At 39.9% G+C, this 24,637-nt stretch overlaps 3 protein-coding genes across 5 annotated transcripts; 1 reads left to right on the top strand and 2 right to left on the bottom strand.

Annotated features, from left to right (window-relative positions):
* Positions 1-63: 63 nt before the first annotated feature.
* Positions 64-13,490, bottom strand: samd4b (sterile alpha motif domain containing 4B). Of its 2 annotated transcripts, none has more exons than XM_029517804.1 (13): positions 13,165-13,490; positions 11,425-11,961; positions 10,800-11,270; positions 10,353-10,595; positions 10,118-10,227; positions 9,730-9,816; positions 9,117-9,384; positions 8,617-8,702; positions 8,202-8,317; positions 7,784-7,982; positions 7,296-7,422; positions 4,629-4,712; positions 64-2,983 (listed from the first exon to the last, which is right to left on the bottom strand). In XM_029517804.1, exons 2-13 carry the CDS (start codon positions 11,618-11,620, stop codon positions 2,955-2,957), a joined length of 2,016 nt encoding a protein of 671 aa, XP_029373664.1. In that variant the 5' UTR covers positions 11,621-11,961; positions 13,165-13,490; the 3' UTR covers positions 64-2,954. The 2 variants fall into 2 exon arrangements, with proteins under 2 accessions (XP_029373664.1, XP_029373665.1); XM_029517805.1 differs by having other exon boundaries at positions 10,836-11,270.
* Positions 13,491-14,257: 767 nt separating this feature from the next.
* gmfg (glia maturation factor, gamma) lies at positions 14,258-16,383 on the top strand. Its single transcript, XM_029517808.1, has 7 exons — positions 14,258-14,568; positions 14,969-15,065; positions 15,188-15,237; positions 15,314-15,363; positions 15,480-15,562; positions 15,719-15,792; positions 16,035-16,383. The coding sequence occupies exons 1-7, from the start codon at positions 14,566-14,568 to the stop codon at positions 16,104-16,106; spliced, it is 429 nt and encodes a 142-aa protein (XP_029373668.1). The 5' UTR covers positions 14,258-14,565; the 3' UTR covers positions 16,107-16,383.
* Positions 16,305-23,960, bottom strand: paf1 (PAF1 homolog, Paf1/RNA polymerase II complex component). Of its 2 annotated transcripts, none has more exons than XM_029517806.1 (18): positions 23,832-23,960; positions 23,016-23,134; positions 22,693-22,731; positions 21,411-22,586; positions 21,243-21,331; positions 20,281-20,310; positions 20,087-20,179; positions 19,865-19,986; positions 19,706-19,772; positions 19,524-19,625; positions 19,327-19,432; positions 19,020-19,088; positions 18,698-18,801; positions 18,494-18,610; positions 18,239-18,367; positions 17,974-18,079; positions 17,446-17,530; positions 16,305-17,306 (listed from the first exon to the last, which is right to left on the bottom strand). In XM_029517806.1, the coding sequence occupies exons 4-18, from the start codon at positions 21,561-21,563 to the stop codon at positions 16,876-16,878; spliced, it is 1,803 nt and encodes a 600-aa protein (XP_029373666.1). In that variant the 5' UTR covers positions 21,564-22,586; positions 22,693-22,731; positions 23,016-23,134; positions 23,832-23,960; the 3' UTR covers positions 16,305-16,875. The 2 variants fall into 2 exon arrangements, with proteins under 2 accessions (XP_029373666.1, XP_029373667.1); XM_029517807.1 differs by having other exon boundaries at positions 16,876-17,306; positions 22,671-22,731.
* Positions 23,961-24,637: the final 677 nt, after the last annotated feature.

The following is a 24,637-nucleotide window of genomic DNA, read 5'->3' as shown; positions in this document are numbered from 1 at the left end:
GGCATAGATATGACATCTGCTGAACAGTAACGAAGAAAACAAGACACAAACACAAATCACATGTGAAGTTGCAAAAGAACTGAACCTCTTTATTTGGACTGTCTGATCCGACGGATGCTGCACTTCAGACCATTCACACATGAGTGACAGTAAAAAAAGAGTATAAGCACGGGATGCAAAAGGTTCATAAAATATTAGAAAATGTCTGGAGAGCCATCGGAATTAAATAGAAGTTGTACAAGACACGTATACGCAATGTAGCCTACGGCTGGCTCCATGAATTATTCAATAATTAAGCCTGGCAGGGACATTGACATAATCTCAGGACCACTTGGTGGAAGTCTCAATATCACACAGGCTCTGTACCTCCTAGTGGATGCCTGGTATGTAAAAAATACACCGGGCTAAAAACTATGAAGTGCATTTCCCAACTCATTTCATGCATCACTGGAATGTAAACATGGAGTAAACATATTCCTTGGCCTGTTATTAGTGTTCAGTTTACTCATAATCACATCATTTGTGGCTCAGACAAGCATTGTCATCCCCTGCTGCATCTTCATTACACACAGACACTTGCAGAAATCTGCTGCATTGTACCTCTGTGTCTATTTGCAATGTGTAGGCTGTCTGAAGCTGCAGAGGATAAGAAAAAGATCATCTGAGCCATTTGTAACATAACACAATTGATATACAGTATAGTGAATAGCTAAAAATAAGATCTTTTAATTGCCAGCATTGCAAACTCACTAAAGTCCTTTGTGGCATGAGTGTGATGCTTTTAGTAAGTCAGATCTATCCAAGAGCCTGCTCTGAAGAAATCCACGACTAGAATACTACTCAAAACCATTAAATCAACTTATTGAGGAGCTGTGCATTTCAGGCGCCACTTGAACAGTTTATCAGGACATGACAGCTAATAGTTCAATCACAATATCAGGAAAGCTATTCTCTCTCATCACTGCATTATCAGAAAAGCAGGCGTTAGAGGCCTCATATAGTTATCACTTGAAAAATCTACCAAGACTCATATGGAGTCCATGGATTAAGGGGTAGAAGGCAACTGTTTTCAGGCTCTACCCAGCCAGCTCATGTGCGAGAAGGCTTCAGTTCTTTAATGTATTAGATAGTGAGACAATGGAGTATTCATGACATCACATAACATGAATTGGGCATTATCCCAGAGAGATGTAAACAGTGACATTAGGGCGATATAAACATACATTAGTTGCAAGATTTCTGCTCTCTAGCTGTTGGTGACACTGGCCACCGTCAACCACCATGTCCTCTATCTACAACAGTGCTGTATTAGTGTGGCAAAACATGCAATTATAGAAAATAAGCATAAGTTATCAATATCAAGGGAGAGTAAAAAATACAATTGGAAAAGATATCTGTAAATTACCATCTTTACTAGACAGACCTCCTATGGCTCTGCTTAAATAAAATGTGAATGGTTATCCCTGCCTTATGATGCAACCAAAAGTGATCCAAAAGTTAAGACCATATTACACATACATGCACCTCCGCTCTGCCACATTCAAAGACAGAGGCTGTATAAGACTGTTTTTGATTCAACACTGATACCACATGATAATGTTAGGGTTCTGAGACTGAAACACATTGAGACACAAACAGAAAACATGGACATAGTCAAGCACCTTGAAAAGTATGATTCATCAAATCATCATATTGGCCATTTGAGGAAGAGGGCACTGTGAAGGTGCCGTGCTCCAGAGCATTTATTACAAGATCAAGTTTCATTTTCCAGAGCCAATCATTAGGGGGCCAGAGGGATGAAATAGGTTTCATTTAGTTTTCTCACCCAGCATTAGTGTAAATTGAAAACACTCTACCCTCCTTACTTTTGTCATTGCAATATCAAATCAGCTCGTGTACAGTACCAACCACACCAGCCCTTATTCACCCCTCAGGGGATTCCTCGGCACAAAATGAGATTCATCATCATTTGTAGTCGGGCATAAAATAACAGAAACAAATTGCAGCTGGCATAAACTCTTCAAACTGCTGTTATTTTTACAAAAGTATACCATTCTGTTGCATGTCACTACAAATATCCTTCTCAAATTAACAATCCTATAACCCTTCTCTTTGGCTTTGTAGAAGTTCAGAGGAGGACAGCCATCACTTCTACTTTAACTATGTGTTCAGGGAGACCAACCAAGACAACAGGTATGCCTGCAGTTGAATCACAAACACAAACTTTTTTCACTGTTTTGGTCCTCTCTTTTGTGCCTCTGCCACAAAAACATCCCGAGAGAGGATTAAAAGAACCAAGGAAAGGAGTCTAAGTTTCAACCAACACAAGCCGTCACTAGCGCTGGTTACTAAACAATTCAGGTTGCTAGGAAATTTTTTGTGTCAGTATATCAACATCTGTCTGTGAGTGGAACCTTTCACTGAATGTGTCTTTGGGGAAATTACAGTTTAGTGCCCAATATTAGACATCACTTAATAGAAGTGCCTCACTATAGGCTGGATTTTTTTGGGAGGGGGTGGGGTCTACAGATTATGTGGTGCAGGGGTTGTGGCTGGCATTGTGTTCTGGATAGAAAGCTTTGCTCCATGGCAGGAGGAAAAGAAGAGTAACTCATAGGGCAGAACCAATTTAAGACAGCACCATTCTACCATTTTCTCTCAGACCACAGCAAACTAAGCCCCTGCATGTCACAGTCCTGCAGGTGACATGGAGCAGTTTGCACAGTTAACCTTTTTTTCCTCTGTCCTGCAATATAATAATCATCTGTATTCCATTTTTAATAAACTTAGTTGTATATAATAAAGTACAAAAATATTAGAGAACATATACACAGTTTTTTTGTCATTTTGTAGTGACTGCTTTGCCTGGTTTTCTTAAGCGTACGTATATCTTTGTGCTGGGTGAAGAGGAACTGAACAGGCCTCAATTGAAGTGTACTTTTCCTTTCTTCTGCTCATATTGTTGATGTCCGATCTGTTCCATCTGTGGAGGAGGGGGGAGAGAAGGGCATTTTAAATCATAAAATATATAGCACCATGAACATTGCATCCTTAAAAGGATAGCTCACTCCTCCAGGGTGCTACTACTTTCCCTTCTTTCCCATGGGCAGAAAAGTCATTTGAAGCATTCCTCTGTCTCCATTAATTTTTTCATTGAAAACCTCTCATGCATTGTATGCTATATTTTGCCAGTGAACTGAACACATCCTATATTTATTAGATGCATTTCTGTATAAGTAGCAGCTCCTTCCAGGAGCATGAAAAATACACTTTGCAAGTCTTTATAATTTGGCATTTGTCCATATGCCTTGACTATGTACAAAAACAAAGCCAATGATCCCTGCTATCATGTAATTTTAACAGTGAGGTGAATTGTGTAAATACTGTTAACATTTTATAGGGAGTTTAATGGTAGTTTATACTTTCTTCCACGTCCAGAAAGTCAGACAAACTGTAAACACATAACACTAGATCAGGGTTTTAGAGCATCTCAATTCTTACACCTGTTGTTTAAATGTAAAGAAATTAAAGAAATAGAGCAAATATATAACTGGAGATTTTAAAAACAAGAAATCATTGAATTTTCCTAGTGAACTGGCGACATTCGTTCACCAATCAAATATTGTCAGAAAGTTCATCCCAAATCAGCTTTATGCCTTTGAAATTGGGAGACTGCTGCTCGTCCATGATTTGAAACCAGTTTTGTTTTGTTTTTTTTACTTTGAAGCCCAACTGGTGTATCATTCATTCCAACCTGTCTATCTTCCATTGTCACTGGCAGTAACATAAGGCACTTCCAACAGTACTCTGCTGTCCTAATAACCCTTTATAGGGTGTAGTAACTGCTTGTTTCTATCCAGCCTTTGTACAGACGGGGGTTGTAAATCAGAAACAGAAGTTGAGGCATCTGTAGGAAACGTTTGCATTGGCTTTCAAGATTTCCTTCACTTTAACTGCTCCAGTTCTCTTCAAAATCCACATGATTTTTGAGTAACCTAAACTTTTTTTAACCAGCTTACCTTTGTATCATTCAGGGTTATTCATGTGTGTTTTTAAGCTTTTTATCAAGATTTTCAGACTTTACACATGGACACAAAAATATTTCAGTACCCTTATCTGTCTTTGGCAAAGGAAGAAAATTGTTAAAATCCCCCAAATTCTATCAAGCTCACATAAAATTCTTGCATCATGGATCGGTTTCTATGGCAGCCAAAGGGGGTAAAAAAAAAAAAACATCTCAGGAAAAGTAATAGAGCGCATTCAATGCAATTGTCATTCAAATGCAACATACAGCACGAAGCACCAAGACATGTCTGCATCTTTCTCTCTTGACAAGGAGAATATGATTGTGACTTGACTAATGATATTGCATAGGTTCAATGTTATTGAAAATAATTTACAAATATAAAATGTCAAATTTAAAATTCATCAGACTAGTTCACCTCTGTTAAGAGTAGAAATCAAATGAGCTTTGCTTTGCTTTCCCTGCTGGATACACTCTGTTCCTATAAACCTTTCTCCCTTTGCCTTCATATGATACATAATGATGTGTTGTTGCATGGTTGTCAGTTGTGTGAGGTCTACCAGTCATTTGTCTATTTTGTAATTGCCTGCTGAGGGACACTTACCCCCTAAGGCGTGCTCTGTCATACTGAGGCACAGTGATTCCAGCGTGGGGTTGATCTCCAGGTCAGCACCTGGAACTTGGCATTCTGAGGGAATGAGTAAAAGTGTTTTAGTCCAAAGGAAGATGAAGGTTTAAATTACAGAGGATTGCCATTAGGTCTGTTTTTCAAGTTCTAAGTTAGCAAAGCAACAGTGTATTTTACTCACAGCAGATAATGTCCAAAGAGGATTAATATGCCAATTTCACTTGGAAAAGAACAGTTTCCATTATCAAGACATGAGTATCCTTTATCTGCTTTATGGGCAAAATATTCAATCTATGTCTGCTAAAGAATAGCTATCATTACGGTAATGTGACATTCAGATAATTTGTTGGCCTGATAATAAGTACAATGTGACTCATACCAAATGTACTGAGTTTTACTATTAGCGAAACAAAAAACAAAATTTAACATGATGAAGCTGATAAAGATCAATCACTGGGCTGACTTTGAAATGCTCAGCCAACCTTATCCTGTGCATACGACGTTATGTCAGTAGAAATTTCCACGGTTACTGTCTGTTTTCAGTTGCACCATGGTTACGCATGCACAGTTTTTACAATACATTTGCTAAATGATTTTAGTATGAAACTGTTTCCTCTCTTGGTCACTTGTTACTTAATATGATGGGATCAATTATGGCACTGGTGTGCCAGGATTGATGGGACTTAAAAAACAGCCACCAAAATCTTGGTCACTATAAAAAAAAAAAAAATAAATAATAATAATAATAATAATTAAGACAGAGCCAGATGTCAAAATCTGGCTGTCAAAAACAAAATGCCCTCATCCAATAAACAGCTTTGGTTGTTTGATTCAATTTAAGCTAAATTAAATAAAACAAAAGGACAAAACAAATGTTAACATGTGACATTAAAATAATAAGAAACAAATTAAAGTTAATTTTAATGTAGCTGGTCTGTACATATTAGTGGTTGAGGTTGAGGATAGACAATTTACTGAGATTCATTGTATTAGACTGTCTTTGGCATCCTCTTCCCGAGTTCTATGGTTTAAGCCAAGGGTGATTTCTTTTGTCTAGCATGAGTCATCTCTGATATGTCACTTGTTTACAAACCAAAACGTGACCACTCCAGACACACTTCAGATGTATTTTGATGTCAGGTGTAAATTGCCATCTGTCTCAAGTGGAAGCAGATATATGATATTGGTCTGAGGAGGAACAAAGTGTGAGTGAGCAGTGTTAAGTGAAACCTTGACCAGCAATGACCTTTCAGCATGAAATGTGACCCTTGACTGATCCTTATATTAAGCTGCTGGACTGTGCAGATGAGTGATGTATAGATGGCTTTAAACTGTCTTCCTTGGAGTAGCCAGAAGTATAAACTGTTATGAATTTTATTTCTTCATTGAGCTACACAACTTTTAATGCTGACCTTCTGCTATTTTTCCTATTTGTTATATATGGTCTCGTACAGGTATGTCTGATTCCTCAATTTGCTGTGATTTGTTAGAGAAAGCCTAAAAAAGGTGAGATATTTCTGTGATCCATATCTCTATTAGAAGATGTAATACCTGAAACATAACTTTTGGTGAAGGGTTGTGATTGTCTCTATATGTCACTGTGACATATCTGTCTGAATATAAAAAAATTGTTTTAACAATGCCATTATATGTGTGACTAAATGAAGTACATATCAAGTCAGGAGTACAACAATAAATTTTGCAGTGAAGACAAACTGCGAAATTATCCACTTGACAAAGTGTAACATAGCACACTGTGTGGGTACTCGGGATTCAGCAACCAAAACAACTTAATGGTGCAAGGTACGAAAAACTATTACATCAGAGGCAGTCCTGCTGGTAAAGTGAGTGTGTTTCCTCACCATTCCTCATCCATTTTTGTATTAACTTTCAGAATGAAACAGCATACAGCAAATAGTACAAGCCAACACCTATGTGATGCTGTTTATGTAATTATAAGTACATGTATAATGATTTCAGAGAAAAGTATGGTCTCCATACCTTCTTGAAGGTTTTAAATTAAGAACATTAGTATGAATTAGATACAGCACGTTTATAAACTCTTAAAACTCAGTGTTGGCCAATCAGTCATGTATTTTTAACAATTGCATATAATTTGGTTATTAAAAGCTTCCTTAACCCTAATCATTAAAAAAGGAGAAAATACTAACAAAACAAATGACTTCGTAATCACATGTAGTGTCTGGAACATGAGACAAGGCAGCTAAAAGGTTTGGTATATTGTACGCGTTTACTGCAACAAGCCGCTAAGCTGTCTTGTTATTTTGACCTTGGCACAGAGGGAGGACAACTCTGGCACCTGACCGGTATGCTTTTTCTTCCCAAAAGTTGTGCAGCTTATATAGCTTGCACATATCCAAAAAAACTATTTCATTAATCATTTCCAGCTTAGCCTAACAGAGTAATTAAATATGAAAGGAGTTTTAAATAAGCAATTTGTAGACAATACTAGTGCGTTAAAAAGTAAGCATTCAATTAAAGAAGTCAAGACTGACACTGACGAATAAATTTGTCCAAACAGAAATGATATAAAATAGTAAACAAGGACAGAGATAGGATGTAGGTGAGAACATGCATCCATTCTCGTGAAAAATCAAAGAGGCTTGGTGCCTCACACAATACCTTGCTGCTGGAACAGGAGCATAGTTTGTGGGGAAGTGTGGACAGGGAGTGAGTGAGTCCGTTGCACAGAGCTGCGACTCTGACTTGGCATGCTGTTACTGCCCCCAGGGTTGGCAAACCACAAGTTCTATTGGAGAAAACGCAAGTTCTAATTACACAAGTACCACTCTTCTGGTTGGCATGGTTTGTTTTTCTTTCAGCTAAGTAATTAAACAAAAGCAATAATAATGTTTTTGAATGTTTATTGTGACTCTTTGGCAATGACATTATCAGTGCATTCAGGCACAGTTAAACAGAGGTAATTGATACAAATAAAGAGTTGTGTTCAATTGTGCTAAATAACCATTGTCTGATGTACAGTGAGCTTTTAGTTCAAAAAATTAATTTAAAGCAAAACTCTAAGAAACGCATAACAAATATGGCACTTTGTCTAAAAGCTTCATGCTACCAAGTGGCTTTATTGGCCATTTAAGGACAGGAATACTAACTTGTCTACCCTGGCCTGCCAGCACAGGATTAGTGAGTGTGTGACGTGGAGATGCTCCACCGATACCACCAGGACTCAGAAGACTTATACGCCCAGCGGGAAGTCCACGAGGGGTCAACTGGAACTGCCTTTGCCCTCGTCGCCCTACACCTCCACTCACAGAGCCTGCTGTGGGGAGGGAATTGGAACCATACGTCCAGCTGGAGTATTAGAGGGGGAGGAAAAAAAAAAAAAAAAAAAAACACACCCAAAAAGAAACCCCCCATCAGATATCATTAGTAGTCTGTTCAATTGCTGAAGCTATTTCATGTTAACATTCATTATACTAATAGGGAAGATAAAGGGAGACATTCATATGCTGTCACATCCTCCTTCCTAAAAGAGAGATCAAAAATAAAGGAAGTCCAGCAGAGTCTCACCCTTTCTGTCGGTACACTGGCATGTCCAGCATAGCTTTCCGAGGGAACATGCGGAGCAGTTTGAGAACCTGCTGCTTCCAGGATACCAGCCTTTTTTTGTGAGTTTCTGTGAAAGCCTGACAAAGACAGAATGAGACAGCAGATAAAAAGGGCATCAGTATTTCAAAGAGCATTAGTAAAGTTTTGAAATATGCTTTTGAAATCTGCTTTTCCTTAAAAGGAAAAGACAAGTTTTATTCTCTATTTCAACAGACATTTCAAGACCAAGAATTTGGCTGGAGCAGGTTGTATGCTTTTAGCCGGGTGCCAGGTGGTTTCAGCCCTTCATCTATTTGCCCATCTCTTACGGTGTCCCCACACAAATTCAGCCAAATTCCAAATGAAGATGTTCCAATTTTGATGTGCAGGTTCTCACCTCATGAGTCAGACACTTTTCAATAAGCTGAAGATAACAGCTGATATTCTCCTCATCTGGCCTGGACACCAGCAGCTGGGTACACACTGTAAAAAAAGCCAGGGTTTATAGATTCAGTCCACTATGACTGTTTCCATCTGAGGGATATATGTAGATCATTTGTTAAGTACTTATGTTTCATAGATATATATATTGATGACTGACATAAAATGTGTTAATTATTTTTATCATGGCATTATGCTATACTGTTCTAAGATAAAGCGTCAACCTACAACCTTTTGGTTGAAATTGTAATTTTAATATTGTAATTTTTTTCTCACGTGCACTTAGTTGGAAAAATGACCAACATTAACTTCTACCACTACTATTACTGTTCACTGGATTTTATGCATCTGTTAAAACAAAACTAAACATATAAGAACACTTAAAGTTGGAGAAAATTATATAACCATCAGGTCTGATCAGGAATACATCCTTACTAAAGGCTAATTCTTTCTTACCTTTGCCCATGACACGGGTGAACTGTCCAGCAATGTCGCCGTCTGAGATGGGTGTGGCTGAGGAATCTCCATCACAGGGAGGTGGGTTGTGGGACTGAAAGCCCTCTGAGGCTGATTCTTTATCTGTTTTTGTGGCTTCTGAAGGGGAGGAGGCTGTGTCCAAGGTAGGCTGTGATGTACTGGATGGACTGTAGGCCTTAATGGGTGTGATGATGATCTGCTGCAGCTCCTGGAGGGCATTACGAAGGTTTCCCCCTTCCAAAATATCCTGACAAGTGACAACATCACACACTGTATTAGCTATTCAGAGTGGTCTCTAAGTAATTACTTGTTCGTACAGTGAAAAATATCAAAACTTAATGAGAGGTAAAATTTGCTTCCCAAAAACATTTTTAGGAAAGCCGCTCTGCTCCCTGTATCTTTTTGTGGCAACAAAAGAATGGGAACTTCCCAATGGAAAAGTGCCAACATGGTCCTCTACAAATGCATACTCTGCATTATTTAATCAGTAAGAGTGAAAAAAAAACCCAAACAAACAAAGTGAAACATCAGAGCAAAACAGTATTGCTCCTATTTTAGTAGAAGGCTAATATCATCATTCCATTTCAATTACCTTTTCTAAAGACTTCAGCACACTCTGCCTCTCTCGCAGTTTCTGGATACTCAAGGCAATCTTATGTCGTGCTCCTTTAGTGACATTCTAAGAAGGAGAAATAGGATATAACAAGATGGAATCAGTCAAAGGCAAGTCATTTTTTGCGGGAACACTGGGCAATTTATACAGTTACTAAATAACAAAGCTAATCACCATCTGTTTCATTAAAGCCAAGGGGCATGGGCAAAATCATGCTGTTTGAATGTGTGACTGGCTTGATATAACTGTAGGGTGCAGTGCTTAATTTCATGCCTCATTGAGAGTTGATGTATCATCAGGTCTGAGGACAGTAATGTTGACAACTGATAAGGATGTTGCATTGTGTGTAAAAGGGAGGCTTGAAAACCTGTGACTCCAGGTGCTGCTCTGTGAGAATCATCATCTCCTCATAGGTCATCTGGGAGAAAAGCGATGCATATTTATGAAGGCGGAGACTTTTTAGCCATGCAGGAACATCTAGAACAAACATACCAAGCAGTGTTAAATTTGGATTGTATTCCCACAGCTGTTGGCTGTGCATGGCTTTTATGAAAGCCGAATGCGATGAGTGCCCTCAGCTCAGATGGGTAATGAACTCTGACCTTTCATGCCGCTGCCATCTTCCTGGAAAGTGTTGCGGGTGGAGCCCTGCTCTTCTGTCTGCTCACTGCCCGAGGAGGCTACGCTGCTTTGGGGCGAGAGGGGTGCATGATCTGTTGGAATGAAGTTCTGCCTGCCCCCTGTATCATCCTGGCTCACCCAATCAGAGCCACAAGCTTGGGGACTGGAAGGAATAACGGACATGGACTTCTTCAGAGGGCTTGGTTGCATCTGCCCACCCAAACCTGGAAAGAAAGACAATCAAACTATGAGGAAGAATAGAAACTACGTTCATACATGATACATAGAGTCCAGCACCTGATCTAACGAAATGCTGTTTGCATAATATTGGTACCATGCTCAAAGGGGTCTCATGTATACAGCCACACCTATCTTTTTTCTTACTATGCTTCTTTATTTTCAAAATAAAAGGTGAATAGAAGCATCACCTGTGTTATTGCTATTGATGGGAGATGACATCCCACCTGGGAATGGCATGTGTCCATTCTGGCCTGCTGGAGATGTGCTGGATGATGGTGACTTGTCATGCCAGCCAAGGCCAGGATCCAGAGCCTCAGCAGAGCTGGGCCATTCGTCTGAGCCTTGGCGTGGGTGGTAGGGACTGGATGGGGCCCGGGGTGCGTAGCCACTGGAGAGGTGCTCCTCCAGGTGGTTTAACCACATGGCCAGAGAGGTGCGGTCATCCAGTGTAGTGGCAGGGTGGATGAGAGCATAGGACAGCAGCTGTCTGCTTTCTTCTACAAACAGGCTACTCTCGATAGTGTGACTTAGCACCTTCTGCAGCAGCTTCATATACTCACATTTGGCCTCACTGTTGCGTGGCTGCAGCAGAGGCAGATGTGACAGCAGCAAGGACACCACTTTTTCCTTTGGCTCTTGATGCCACTGGCTGACAATTGCTAATGACAATGGGGGAACAGAGAATTTCACCAACAATTAATCTCTTGCTACTAATTTAAACTTTGTCAATGGTTGAAAAAATGAACCAACAGGGTTTCATACAAAGAGATAGCTGACAGCAGAGTACAAAAGGCAGATAAAACTCTCAGCTACCTGCATTGTTGGCCTCAGCTTCAAGGATGTGGATCTCTGTGCAGTCTGCCAGCCAGTGTTCAAGGCAGATGTGTAAGAAGCGGGCTTGGGTGCGGGACACCCTCTTCAGGAGGGACAACAGTGCCACCGTCTGTTCACACTCATTCCAGCCTTTGAACCAATCTGTGAGGATACCTACCTGATCACGGAACATCATGGCGCGTCTCCTCAGTAAGGAGAACAGATATATATTGACAGGGAGGGGACTATTAGAAAGACTTCTCTCTCAAACACAGAAAGGATCAGTCTCACCCCGCACAGCGGGGGTTTTTTTTTTTTTTTTTTTTTGCTAGAGTCCTGGGATCCCCTCAGACTGGACCGAGGGGCCCTCACATGGTTCAGGTGCAGAAAGAACTGCCGACGGGGATGCTGCGTGGATTTTCGATGCGTTGTCTTATGAAGTGAGGCTGAAAGTCTGTGTCAATTGTAGCTGGTAACGACACAACCAGGAAAAACTTAATTCACTCGTCTCTTGTTCAGGATCACATCATCCACGTCCTATTGAATCAACAAGGAGAAATTTTAGGTCTAAGTTAGGAAAATTTGTTTTTCCATTGTAAAACAATTTTGCCTTGCTTAGCTTTTAGAATTATTAATCTTTCGCAACAACACATTCAAATCTGGATATATGAGGATGAGTGCTTTGAAAGATTAAGACGTTCCAAACCAATATTTACAATTCACACTTATTTTAAGTGTTCTGTTAATATTTGGAGACATTGAGTTGTTTGCCACATAGCTGTAAGCAAAAGAGGTGTGATTTGATGGTGGTGATGGATCATCAGCTTAGGTGAATATAAAACTGAACAGTACCAGCCATTTTGTCATAAGGCTGCATGGATGACACAGGAATATGTCATAATAGCATACACAGCTAAGGCAGGACAAACAGGCTAGGGTACGTAATATTAAACTCTAGTTTTATAACTTTCCCATATTTACAAGAGTCCTCTCATAGGCTAACAATTAAGTTTGATATGAGAATGTATAGATAGGTAATTCGAGCATGCAATTGAGATCATGTTTTATTTTATCACTTCACAGCAAATACAACCAATCTTGCCCACGATGCTTGAACCATACTATGATAAAGGTGCAAGACATTGGCAAAAAGGTGTGCGAAACATGTTAAAGACAGAATAAGAGCCCAGGCCAATAATACAGAGTAATGCCTGACGCATAACACAAACACAGGCTGCCATCTGAAGACCAACTGTCAGACGTATTTTCAACAGCCTCCAATGATTCACAGTTCATATGCTACATATCTTGGGAAGCGTTGCATGTCAAAACTAATGCTTGCCAATATAGCAGCTGGTAGCACCTGTAACATTTGCGGCTGTATTTTTTCATGAAAGGACAAGCTTTCGTGTCCGACTAAGAACTAAGAACTGGTCAGCAGAGAGAGGCTATGATGCTTAACTTGAAATAAGCCAACATTAAAACCGGGAGCCTAGCATTAGATAGCGGTTAGCCAGAGTTAGCTCGGTCGGCCTATCCGTGATGGGGGACTCGGGATTTGTATTGTTTTTCGTTGACGCTGTTGCTGCCCCTTTTCTCCGCTTCGTACTTCAATCTCAGCGGTGCGAACTGGGGCGTTAAAATGCGGTTTTACTCGACCGCAAGATGCAGCTCGTTTACAACATAAAGTTAGAAGAATGGAGACTTACAATATATGCACTCAAAAGGTTTGTTGTTTACCTTTGTCAGTTGTCACAGGCTAGCGTGCTAGGCTAAAGTGCTAACGCATAGCTAGCTCGACGATAGTGCAGCAGAGCTAGCTGCGAGTGCTAGCTTCCTAGCTAGCGAGTTTTGCTAATAGACGCAATAACGTTAGCTTAGCTGAGAGAAGCGTAGATTTTTATCCCGTGCGTGGTTTTCCTTAAGCGTATTCCTTCACAGTGCAGGGATCCTGTGATTTTTAACATCCCACGTTAAAGTATGTACGTACAAAAATGTTTATAGCAATACAGAAAATAAAGAGTGTACGCCTGGAGACATCTACTTCGAGTTTGAGTTGACGTACGACGTGGTCACGTCATCATACGTCTGGACAGGACGTAACCCTGGGCTCCGCCCACAAGAGGCAAAGGTCCTGACTGACAGATAAACACGTCTTTATGGAGCAGACACAGACCGTGACTCCAATGTGTAGCAGTAAGTAGGAAATTAGTAAAAGAAGAGGACATCGTGACAGTGAACAGAGCAATGTTCACAAATTAGTGATTATTCAAAACATCAATCTAGTCTGTTTATATTTACTATTTTTTGAGCATTTGAGAAGCCACAACAGCTGAATGTCAGCCCTTTGCCCCACTGAAGGGACAAAGGGCCTGCTGTGACATCACTGACTGGCATGTGGCAGGAGCAGCAACTTGCCTCAAGTTTCCATCAGTAGTGCACAGTGAACTAACAATTGTTTTTTTTTGTTTGTTTGTTTGTTTTTTTTTTGCTTCTCATGGTGTGGTGAAGGTCATTGATCAATCATTGTGGTTCAGTCCACTGCTCCACCTGTCTATGTGTCCCTGAGAAACACGATGTAATGCAGTGCAGCATACTCACACGGAGAACAAACAACAAACCTGTCCCTCCACTCACAGATTCCTGTTGTGCACGACAGTCCTGGAATGTGTTTAAATGTTTATTGACATATTGTTTAAATGATTTTGGTGCTTTTCTATTTGATTTTTTTCTTTGCAAGATAAGAGGGAAGGAAGTAACCCTAACCAACGCTGAAAGAATCATACAGTTAAGTAATAGTGATACATAAACTATGGTTACATTGATGTTTCAGGTTCAGACAACATCTCAGTCTTTTACTTTTTTTGTTGGACTAACATTTCCAGGTTGGGTATATGTATTTTCCTCGTGATGTATTTAGCTGGAAATGAAAATTTCAAAGCTCACATGGACTTTCACATTGGCAGCATGTTGTGCTGTTAAAAAGAGGAAGCAGCTCAGATGTTTATTCCGGTTGTGTCCTCCTGGTGCCGTCTTTGGGAGGATCTCTTGACAGTAAGAGAGTGGCTGTCAGTCTGTCACAAAATTTCTTTCAGGCAGTGTCAGCATTAAGACAGGAAGGCAGAAAAGAGTCCTTTGAGAATGGTAAGTGAAACTGATGCAATTGTTAGAAACATTTTATTTATTCTTTTGTTGAAATATATTTGGTTTGATAAACTATCATCCAAATGTATTTGTGTTTCGTACTATAGGATTTGAATTTTTTCACAAGTTCCCTGCACCCTCTCATACAGGAAACTACAGTTGCTTGCTTGTACCAGAACAAACATTTCCTGTCCTCAATGTGTCACAATAGCATTATAAATGTTTTATGCATCCATGCAAGGTAGACGGACTTTTTACATGTGCTCAAGTAGATATCTCTTATCCCCTTTCTTTGTTGCTATTTTGCCCTGTAGATGAAGCCATTTAGCGTTATCAGAAGCACAGGAACGTCATGTCTGCATATCTCTTAGAATGACACGGTTTTTCTGTTATTTTGCAGTCAAGCTCTCTGGTTGTGTGTGAAGTGGACGAAAGTTTGAAAGAAAAACTGAGAAAGTTTAGGTTTCGAAAAGAGACCAACAATGCTGCCATACTAAGTAGGTATTATCCATCCACTCTCATGCATTTGCAACTTGATCACATGTTGTCTATTTCATACAATTATTGCTGTCAACAAATATAAATGAGCTACACCCCTAAATATTCTGTGATGTCTCAGTTAAAATAGACATGGAGAAACAACTTGTTATTCTGGAGGAGGAATATGAGGCAAGTCAGTTTTATAATTTTTTCTACTTATTCTATTCACAATTGAAAGTCAACTACACTCAACTTTGTCTTTCAGAACATCTCACTGGATGAGCTGAGAGATGAACTTCCAGAGCGGCAACCTCGATATCCTTACTGAATGTCCTTTGAAAATAGAAAATAATACATAATAGAAGATGCTATATTCATGTACTAAACAACACCAATTTGATTACATTTGTAGTTCCTTGACAACAATACACATTCATAGTCTACAGCTACAAATATGTCCATGCTGATGGTCGGGTGTCTTACCCTCTGTGTTTCATATTCTCCAGTCCAATGGGTGAGTAACAACCTTTTTATTAGCCTAACTCATCTATTTCAACAAGGTGAAGTACTGTTTGGAGGATAGCTTTCAATTTATGATTTTGGCATCATCTGGGTTTGAAGATGCTTTACGACGTAATCCTGAGGGAAACTTTTGTTGATGTTTTAACAGGATGCAAGCCAGAGCAACAGATGATGTATGCAGGCAGCAAAAATCGACTGGTCCAAGCTGCGGAGCTCACAAAGGTAATAACGAATATCTAAATTTCAGCTATATCACTTTAAATTTGTTAGTCATCATTTAAAAAAATATGCCACCAAGCTCTTGCAAAAAAAGTATGATCCACAAACATCTTTTAAGTTTAATTGCAAATCCCATTGACCCTTATTATAATTATATAATAGATAAATGTATTTTTGTGCAATTTATTTATACCTTTAATTTAGTGATATCTGTACTTTAGATCTGACATTTTTTTTACTCTTAGGTCTTTGAAACAAGAAACGCAGATGACTTGACAGAAGAGTGGCTGAAGAGCCAACTGTCGTTTTTCCGCTGAGTGGGCATCTCCTGGTCGCTTCAGTGATTGAGTGGTTAGATTGCATGTCACATAAACGCAGCACCCTGGGTTTAAATCCAATAAGGCACCTTTGATGCATGTCATTCCCTCCTTCTTCTCTTCCTGTTGGCCTCTCTGCCAAATACTAACTAAAATGAAAGGTGTAAAAAGCCCAAAAAATATCATTTAAAAAAATGATTCTTTGTGGAATGCCCCTCAGTCAACATTTTCAAATTACTGCACATATCATTGCTATTAAATGATTTACTGTACACAATTATGTTCTGTCAGTTTTTTTTTAGACCACATTTATAGAGCTTTCTGACAACTGTTTGAACTCAATGTCATATGCTTTCATATCAAATATTGGATTGTTTTAATAAGCACAAACAGTCCAAGCCTTCTTTGATTACACCAGTAAGGTCTGGCTTACAGCTTACAAGGTTACAGAAGGACAAGAAACGTTTTTTGACCACCAAGTTTCTTACAAAACACCACCTGTGATTTGCTTCAAAGCTGTAACATAATGACATGTCAAAAGCAAACAAAGACATTTTTACATGATACAGTTTCAGACAGCGCAGTTGAGTACAAATATCTACAGGTGCTTAAGCTAAATCTAAAAAGTAGAATGGAGAAACATGTCCCCCATTCCAAAAACAATGAGCTATCTCATTTAGAAATTCATTGGATATTTGCAATCATCAGTGTGCAGCTGAACATAAAAATTCGATAGGTGGCTATTGCCAAGCTGTCCAGACCAGAGGTCTCATTCACTGTCACTGGCATCGCTGGAGTCTGAGCCTCTGTCACTGCCACTTCCACTCTGGGCCCTGGTCTCTGAACGGTCACTGCTGCGGTCACTGTGTGCTGGAGACGCACTACCACTTCTGCTGCCTCCTCTGTTCCCGCCTTCGTCATCACTACCGCTGCCCTCGTCTCCGCTGCTCCTGGCAGAGTTCTTGGGCTCGTTGTCATCACTGTCATCATCACTGCCAAAGATTTCTTCCTCATCACGCATTTCTCTGGTCCTTTCCTCGCCACTTTCACTTCCACTGCCGCTTACTTTCCTCCTTCTCTTCACTCTGTCCTCCTCCTCTTCATCATCGTCTCCTCTTTGATCACGATCGTCATCATCCCTTTCAGATTCACTACCAGAGTTCTCTGCCTCACTGCCACTGCCTTTCTCTTTCTCATCACCTGGAGAAAACAATTGAAGGTTCACACAGGGCAGACAGTGAATGATTTAGCAGGCACACTAAAATCTGTCAGCAGGTGGCGAACTGAATAAGAATGAAGCAATGAGAGCTGGCCTGGCGGAGGATAAAAGAAAACTGACCAGAGTCCTGCATGTCTTTATCCATGTCCATGTCTTCCTCTTCATCTTCTGGTTCATGGTTCTCCAGCTGAGCTTTACGCGCTTCCTAAGAGTCACAATGAAAGGAATCATCGTCACTAGACAACAAGGTGTTTTATATTTCATAGCCATCTGTTGCTACACATATAATCATTTCCGTCGATTTAGCTGTTAAATATGAGGATTCAAAACACAATAAACATGAGAGCACCTAACACAGACCATATTATACACATGCTGTTCAAACATCACCCCCATACCAGTTCTCTTGTGCAGCACCTACTCTTTTGATTCATTAATATGAATTTAAAATAAATACTATAAAAACTATTAATTTAAATTATTAGTACTCTTTAGTTAGAGAAAAATAGCTATGATCTTTTGTAGTAAACTAGTTATACAGTAAAGCCTAATATAGATGATTGCTGAACACCTTTCCAATAAACAGCAAAGCAATTCAAGTTTAAAAACAAACATGGTTCTTGTGGTAAAAGTGAGAAACACACTCACCTGAGCTTCAAGCTCTTTCTCGTTCATTTCTCTGTGTTTACACACCAGCACAGCATTGGTGGTGGACTGTGCTCCCGCCTTGGCTCTTCTCTTGCTCAGACGCACTCTGCAGGAGAGAAGAAAGGCTGTGAGACGACAATGCCAAGAAGCTTCCCATGAAGCCCTGTGTATCATTGGTGGTGGTGCCATTTGCTTATGCGTGTTAAAACTGGGACCAAACTCTCTAAAGCACAGCTATCTGCACTTTCTCTGATCAACGATTTACCTTGTCTCAAGCTCATTGTAATAAACACCATCTCCATCTCTGAAGATAAAGAAGTAGTTCTCCTCGTAACCCTTGCTGGCTTTGTTCTTCACATTCCAGTTGTACTCTCTGGCTATCTTGTAATCATACCTGGAAGAGAAAACAACATGCATGGTTACTTCCTAATATGTAAAATAAAGAATGCAAGTTCACAATATTTGTTTAAATGCATCAAATAAATATCTTGGAGTTTCTTATTGTAATATTGTGACTCACAGGTCTTCAGGCATGTAATCCACACCCTCCTCAAAGTCTCGTTTGCGCTTGCGAAGTGTGTCTTCATTGGGAAGGAAGTAGGCCACAAACTGATTTCCTTCCTCATCCATCATTCCCCTGTATTCAAGAGAAAAGAAATAGAAATTAATATTTATTAAAAATAGCTTTTTTGATACACATACAGTGGATGAAATTCGTAGACACCTGATCATGGCCTGAGACATCATTTCCACTCCTGCTGGTCCTGATATGTCTTTAGGTGCAGGATCAGAGTCAAAGATGACCTGAGCACACGGGTTGATCCACATCTGAGGAAAGAGAAAGTGCATGAAGATTAATTATCATAGCTCATAAAGTGTGAGTGTGTCATCTTAAGTACCATAAAAAGAAAAACAACAAAAATAAATAAATAAATAAAAATAATAATAATAATAATAAAATTGTGCAACAGCTTTTAACTTTTATAGTATTGCCATATTTGCTGCTGCCAAAAGAGTAACATTATTTCTGTTCATAACCAGCTCACCTTGAAGTCAGGGAAAACTGGGAGAATCTCCACAGGAGTAACTCTGGGTTTACTGTAGTGCTGTGAAATCTGAAGAGAAGCAAAAATAAATAAAACAATTTTTCAATGGATCATTGAGAAACCGAGTTAATGCATGTTGGCCATTTTGGGCAATGTGCTGATGTGCATCTGAGAACTGAGTAAGAACAAATAGTATTTCAGTCTGTAGGTGCAACCCCATGAGGTTTTTCAGCTTCAAACTACTGTTTGATATGTAGAGGTCGATAAACAACAGAGATTTGGCAAGCCTAATAATGTGTTTACTCACCGATTTCTGTGCATCCTCAAATGTCTTCTCAATCGCAGAAATCTGGCTGTCTCTGTCTTTGTAGATCTCTTCTTCAGTGAATTGTTGTTTGACAGATACACCAATCCTAAACACAAGGCATACCCAGTAAGAGACACACTATAACATATGTCTCTCCTCTGTTGGGGAGGAAGAAGTAGAAGCATCTAACAACTTACTTGACTTCGACTTTCTCATTGGAAACGCCATATCTGTTGAACTCTGTAGAAATATATTCTGTCTTTCTCATCCATGGGACTACTTTAGCATGCTGCTGTGACCTTGGAGACAGGAGTAAAAGAAAGGTAATGCAAAGATATATTCAGAAATATACAATAGGCTTCCTGTGTGGTAGACTTACCTCTTTGAACTGGATGGAGCCTGGATGTCCTCTTCCAACAGTTTTTCATCAGCAGGATCCAGCAATACTGACAAAATAAATAAATAGCTCACTTTACACAGATGTTCTCTGAAAAAACTAACATTTAAATGTAGCTTGTGATCAGAAGTGAAGACTTACTGTTGGGGTCTATGCGGTAGGTGTCTGGGTTGATGAGATCAATGGTGACTCCGAGGTCTGGCTCAGTCAGGAGTTCATGTTTGTGCTGCTTCTCTAGAGAAGTGGCTTTATACTGTACAAACCTGCCACGATAAAAAGAAAAATAGCAAGACATGTCAGTTTTTAGAGAATTACTTACTTTGTTGTTCATGAATATAGAAGCAGATGGGTGACTACATTTACCTGTGCTGATCAAAAGGATATGTGATGAATTTTGGATCAAAGGGAATGTCAGGAAGGCTGTTGCAGTACTTCACACGACAGACTACTCCTGACCTGTCAACGGCACAAACGTCTTTAATCAGTCATTTTCATGAGCCTCACATAGGAGGTATATTTCAAAGATACCAAGCAGAGATTATGTTAAATCCACTTACCTCTCTGGGACAGTTCTATGGGAGGACGGCCTGTTTAAACAGAATAGAGACATCAGTCAAATCATGAACACTCTTCATGAGCTACGACTCCAGAGTGGTGTATAAATGTCCTGGCAGTTTCAGCCCTCTTGTGATAGGCTTTGTGGACTGATCTGAATGAGATGTGACACCTCAACTTCTTACAAAAAAGTAAATCTGTCAAATGTGCATCTTCCCAATCGTGGACATATTTCATTGCTGTTAATGTCAGACACATATTGGCCAAGTGTTAAAAATAGCCAAAGTAAGTAAAAGATATTGGAAGAAATGAAGCACGTAAATCAATCATTCCTACGCAGACTAACACAGCCATTTACAAATGCATTTTCATTATTTATATAGTGTTCCCATTTTGTTAACATCACAGAGAAGTGACACTGCAGTTGTGTTTCTTCTCGTGTGCAATTGTTCAATATGTCGTCAAACCCAGCAAAAAGAAAAATGTTGAATGTTTATTAAAGTCGGTGTCAACAAACCTGGACTTTAACCTGACATCTGTCGGATCAGTGAACTATCCTGACACTGACAGCGTTGTTCTCCTGATAATTGAACTTTTACTTCCGGGTGCCCGTCCCCTGCTCATTACCGATTCTGTTAGCACACAGGCTAATCTGGGTTAGTTTACACGATATTTTCCTTCTGCCAACTCAAAAGATATTTTATTTACTCCATCGAAACTTAGAACTGACTGAGAAGGCCGAGTTTATGGAGGTCCGGGACCTGAAGCTAAACAATGAGGCAAATCATTTAGCTTAAGTAGCTTAAACCGCTTGTTAAAGAAGCCGCTCGTTTCTTCGCTAATGTCACAGAACCTAAATCTGTTCGACATATTTAAGTTACAGAGTCACATCTAAGCCGGACATCAACACTTTGGGTCGAATGCAGACGTGCAGCGAGGGGGTGAACGGGCGGCTTTTCATCACCTGTGTCCGTCCTCCCGCTGAGTTTGTGTCTGGATGGTCGGAGCCATGTTGGCCACAAACTGCTCACAGCTGGAGGAGCTCTTCAAAGTCTGCACAAACACCCCGATGTCACGTTAACAATCAGCCGGAGAGAGAGCACGTAAAACGGTCAAATTCAACTTCACCGACATCCACAAGGCATCTTTCTTTTGTCCCGGCAGGACAAGACGAGGACCCGGCGGTGGAACTGCGGGGGCCGGACAGCAGCTTCACCGTGAGCGACCCCTGCTGTCCCGGCGGGAGAGCTAGAGTCACCACAAAGTTAGACTGAAAATACTGCATTTATTTAGAACAGACAAAGAACAAAACATTCAACCAGTTTGTCTCTGCTACAGAACTATCTGCTGGTTTTGTTCAATTACAAACCCTTTAATTGACAACATGTCTGGCCCACCAATTTCCTCACAGATATACATTTGGTATGTTTTGTGTTTCATTTAACTGATATGTTATGAGAAGGGATTGTTACTGTGGCTATCACCCTCATAATGATGATTTTTCTCTTTTGAAACACAGGAGAATAAAATTGGATGCTTCTCCATATGATCTTTATCAGCACACAGCTCAATTATCATGTGACCTCAATGTGAAAGATCATGTGATAATGGCTGCTTCTATATAAAGGCCAAAAGATTTTACTGAAAGCTCTGGAAAATTTCTTTAAGTGGACTAAAGGCGAATGTTTGCATTCAATTCTTGTTCAAATTATAAAGACTTTATCAGTTGTGTAAAGAGCTTAGAGCTGCCCTGCCAACTCCAATATTCAAAATGACCTCCTTCTACCATCATGTACACATGCATATGCCAACACAGCAGATAGCCGTTAACAGCATCCATTCGCCCATTAACCTAAAATAGAGTAACTGCAGACAGCAAGGGATGACTGCATAGAATGGTGAAATGATCAAACAAGGTATCAAATGTGATTTTGAAGGAAAAAAAAAAAAAGAAGATGCATGTAACTCATCCTTTGTTTTGCATTTTCTGCTACATTCAATCTGCCTGCCAAAATTCTGAAAATGTAAATGTTACATCAGTGGAAGAGACAATCAATACAAGATTAATTATCGAAGAACAACTTAGTTGTGCCTTCACTCATGCTGCATCTTTCCACCACCTATTATTAATAGTGGGCTGATGTTTATCTATGTTGACGAGGGCTGTGCAAAACAGCGTGCAAAACAGCAGTGCAAAGGAAAAAGAGTTAATGCTTTTCATCAAATGTTCCTCTGTCACATAACTGCAACAGCCCCCCACTGACGTCCAGATCAGGTCTGCATCTCTGTTTCCATGCTGGTGTCAACTCTGAAGAGAGAGTCAAACAATTAGAGCTGGCCTACAGATACGGATAACTCATATTTCAAAATAAAATGGTATAAATTCAATTACACAGTGAAGTCTAACTTCATACCGGCTCAATATCATCTGTCCGGGATCATCTGTAAACACCCTGTAAGGTCAAAGAGTGGATTCAATAAAACTTATGCTCACTAACCCATGAAACCAGTAAGCACAACACTGACTCCAGTAATGGACTGTGCCCATTAGGTCTGAAGTCATTTTCCATCTATTGGTTAAGGACAGGACTTAAGGACTCTTAAGATGTAATTGTGACTTATCATCAACAGTGATTTGCTGTTCACAGCTTGTAATTCAATGGCCTCTTCCCCACTGTTGCTTTGCAAATAGTTAGAAAACCTTGAATATGTGATGCGTTTAACAAAGATGTCTTACCCATCTCCCCAGTGGTAGAACATGGACAGAAACAGCCACACACTTATCGTCTCAACCCAGAAAATCACAAACAGGAACCAGAGTGATGACAACAGGACTTCACACAACATCCTGGAGCTCTGTGAGGACAGCAGACATACAGCAGCAGCAGTTATTAGGGTGATATATTTAATCAATACTTATTACATTGTTATTTAAATACATCTTTCTCTCTAAATCAGGGAGCTTAATATCACTGTTTATACTGCTGTCCTATGGTGAGTACTGTGCTTGTTTATAGTATTGTTTCTGGTCTATATGTACAGCAGATTGTGGCTCAGTAATTTCATAACATAGCTGAGCCAAAAGCCAAACCTACGTGCTGTCTGGGAGAATATTAATAGTTGATTAACAGATCCTAAAATAATCGATAGCGAGTTGTCTACCTTTTCAAAAAGAAACACCCAGGTACCAAAACAAATGTTCTAGCAACTATTGAACCTGGATCTAGCAACCATGTTGTAAACGATATAAATCCCACATTTGGTCGGTGCTGTCGATGGAATGAGATAAAGAAGCTAACTCAGCTGTCTGAGCTAACCGGCTAACCGGCTAACTAACCAGCAGCTGGACTGAGCAGTCCCTCCAAACAATGAAGACATTTTGTCTGTAACACTAACAGACACTCACACAGCAGCTAAATACAATTCATTCATCTCTTCTGCGCTAAAAAGAGGCGATTACAAGAGAGGAATTCACATTTTACAGCTAACTTTAAACATCCGCTTTATTACCAAAACAGACAGACACATTAACACGTTGAGTTTGTGTACTTACTCAGGTCAGACACACCGCAGACAACATCCCCTTCACTTTCCAGCCGGATTGTGCCAAAACTCACGTTTGTTTACAAACCGCGTCATTTATCACATTGCCTCAATTTCCGCTTTTGGTTGGTCTCACTTCCAAGCTGTGGTCCGCGATCCTTCAGCGGTCCGGCTCCAGAGTCAGAGGCCTTTCCACTAAATCACACGAGGATCAGCGGCACCACAAAGACAGACACACACAGACAGACACAGATACATATACACACACACACACAGACAGAGAGAGACACACACACACACACACACACAGACAGACAGACAGAGACACACACACAGACACACAGACACACACACAGACAGAGACACACACACAGACACACAGACACACACAACAATTGTACTAAAATTACTTTATTACAGCTGATTTCTGTTCAATATCTCTCTGTCAACACAATGGTAAATACAATTCAAACAAAATAGTAAATTTGATCCTATTTTATCATTTTGTTAATCTTTTTACAATTTAGATTGGCTTTTAGTACTTTATCATCTCATGTGTTTCATCTTCGTAATCTTTGACATTTAGTAACAAGCTCCACCGTTTATACATTTCATTACAGGCTATGGTTGTAGTGGTAATGTACCAAAGAAGAATACTGACATCCTCAAAGAAATGCAATCACTCTTCACGCTTTGCCTGTCACCGCGTCATCTTTTGAAGCCTTTTGATTTTGGACACCCTGATATAATTTCATACATTTCATACCAAACATCACAAATGACAGGTCAAACATGGAGATGAGACAACGTGGTGGC

Source organism: Echeneis naucrates, chromosome 13 (assembly GCF_900963305.1).
Source record: "Echeneis naucrates chromosome 13, fEcheNa1.1, whole genome shotgun sequence".
Classification (NCBI taxonomy): Eukaryota; Metazoa; Chordata; class Actinopteri; order Carangiformes; family Echeneidae; genus Echeneis; species Echeneis naucrates.
The sequence above is the reverse complement of the archived record's forward strand: the minus strand, read 5'-3'. Positions and strand labels throughout refer to the sequence as shown.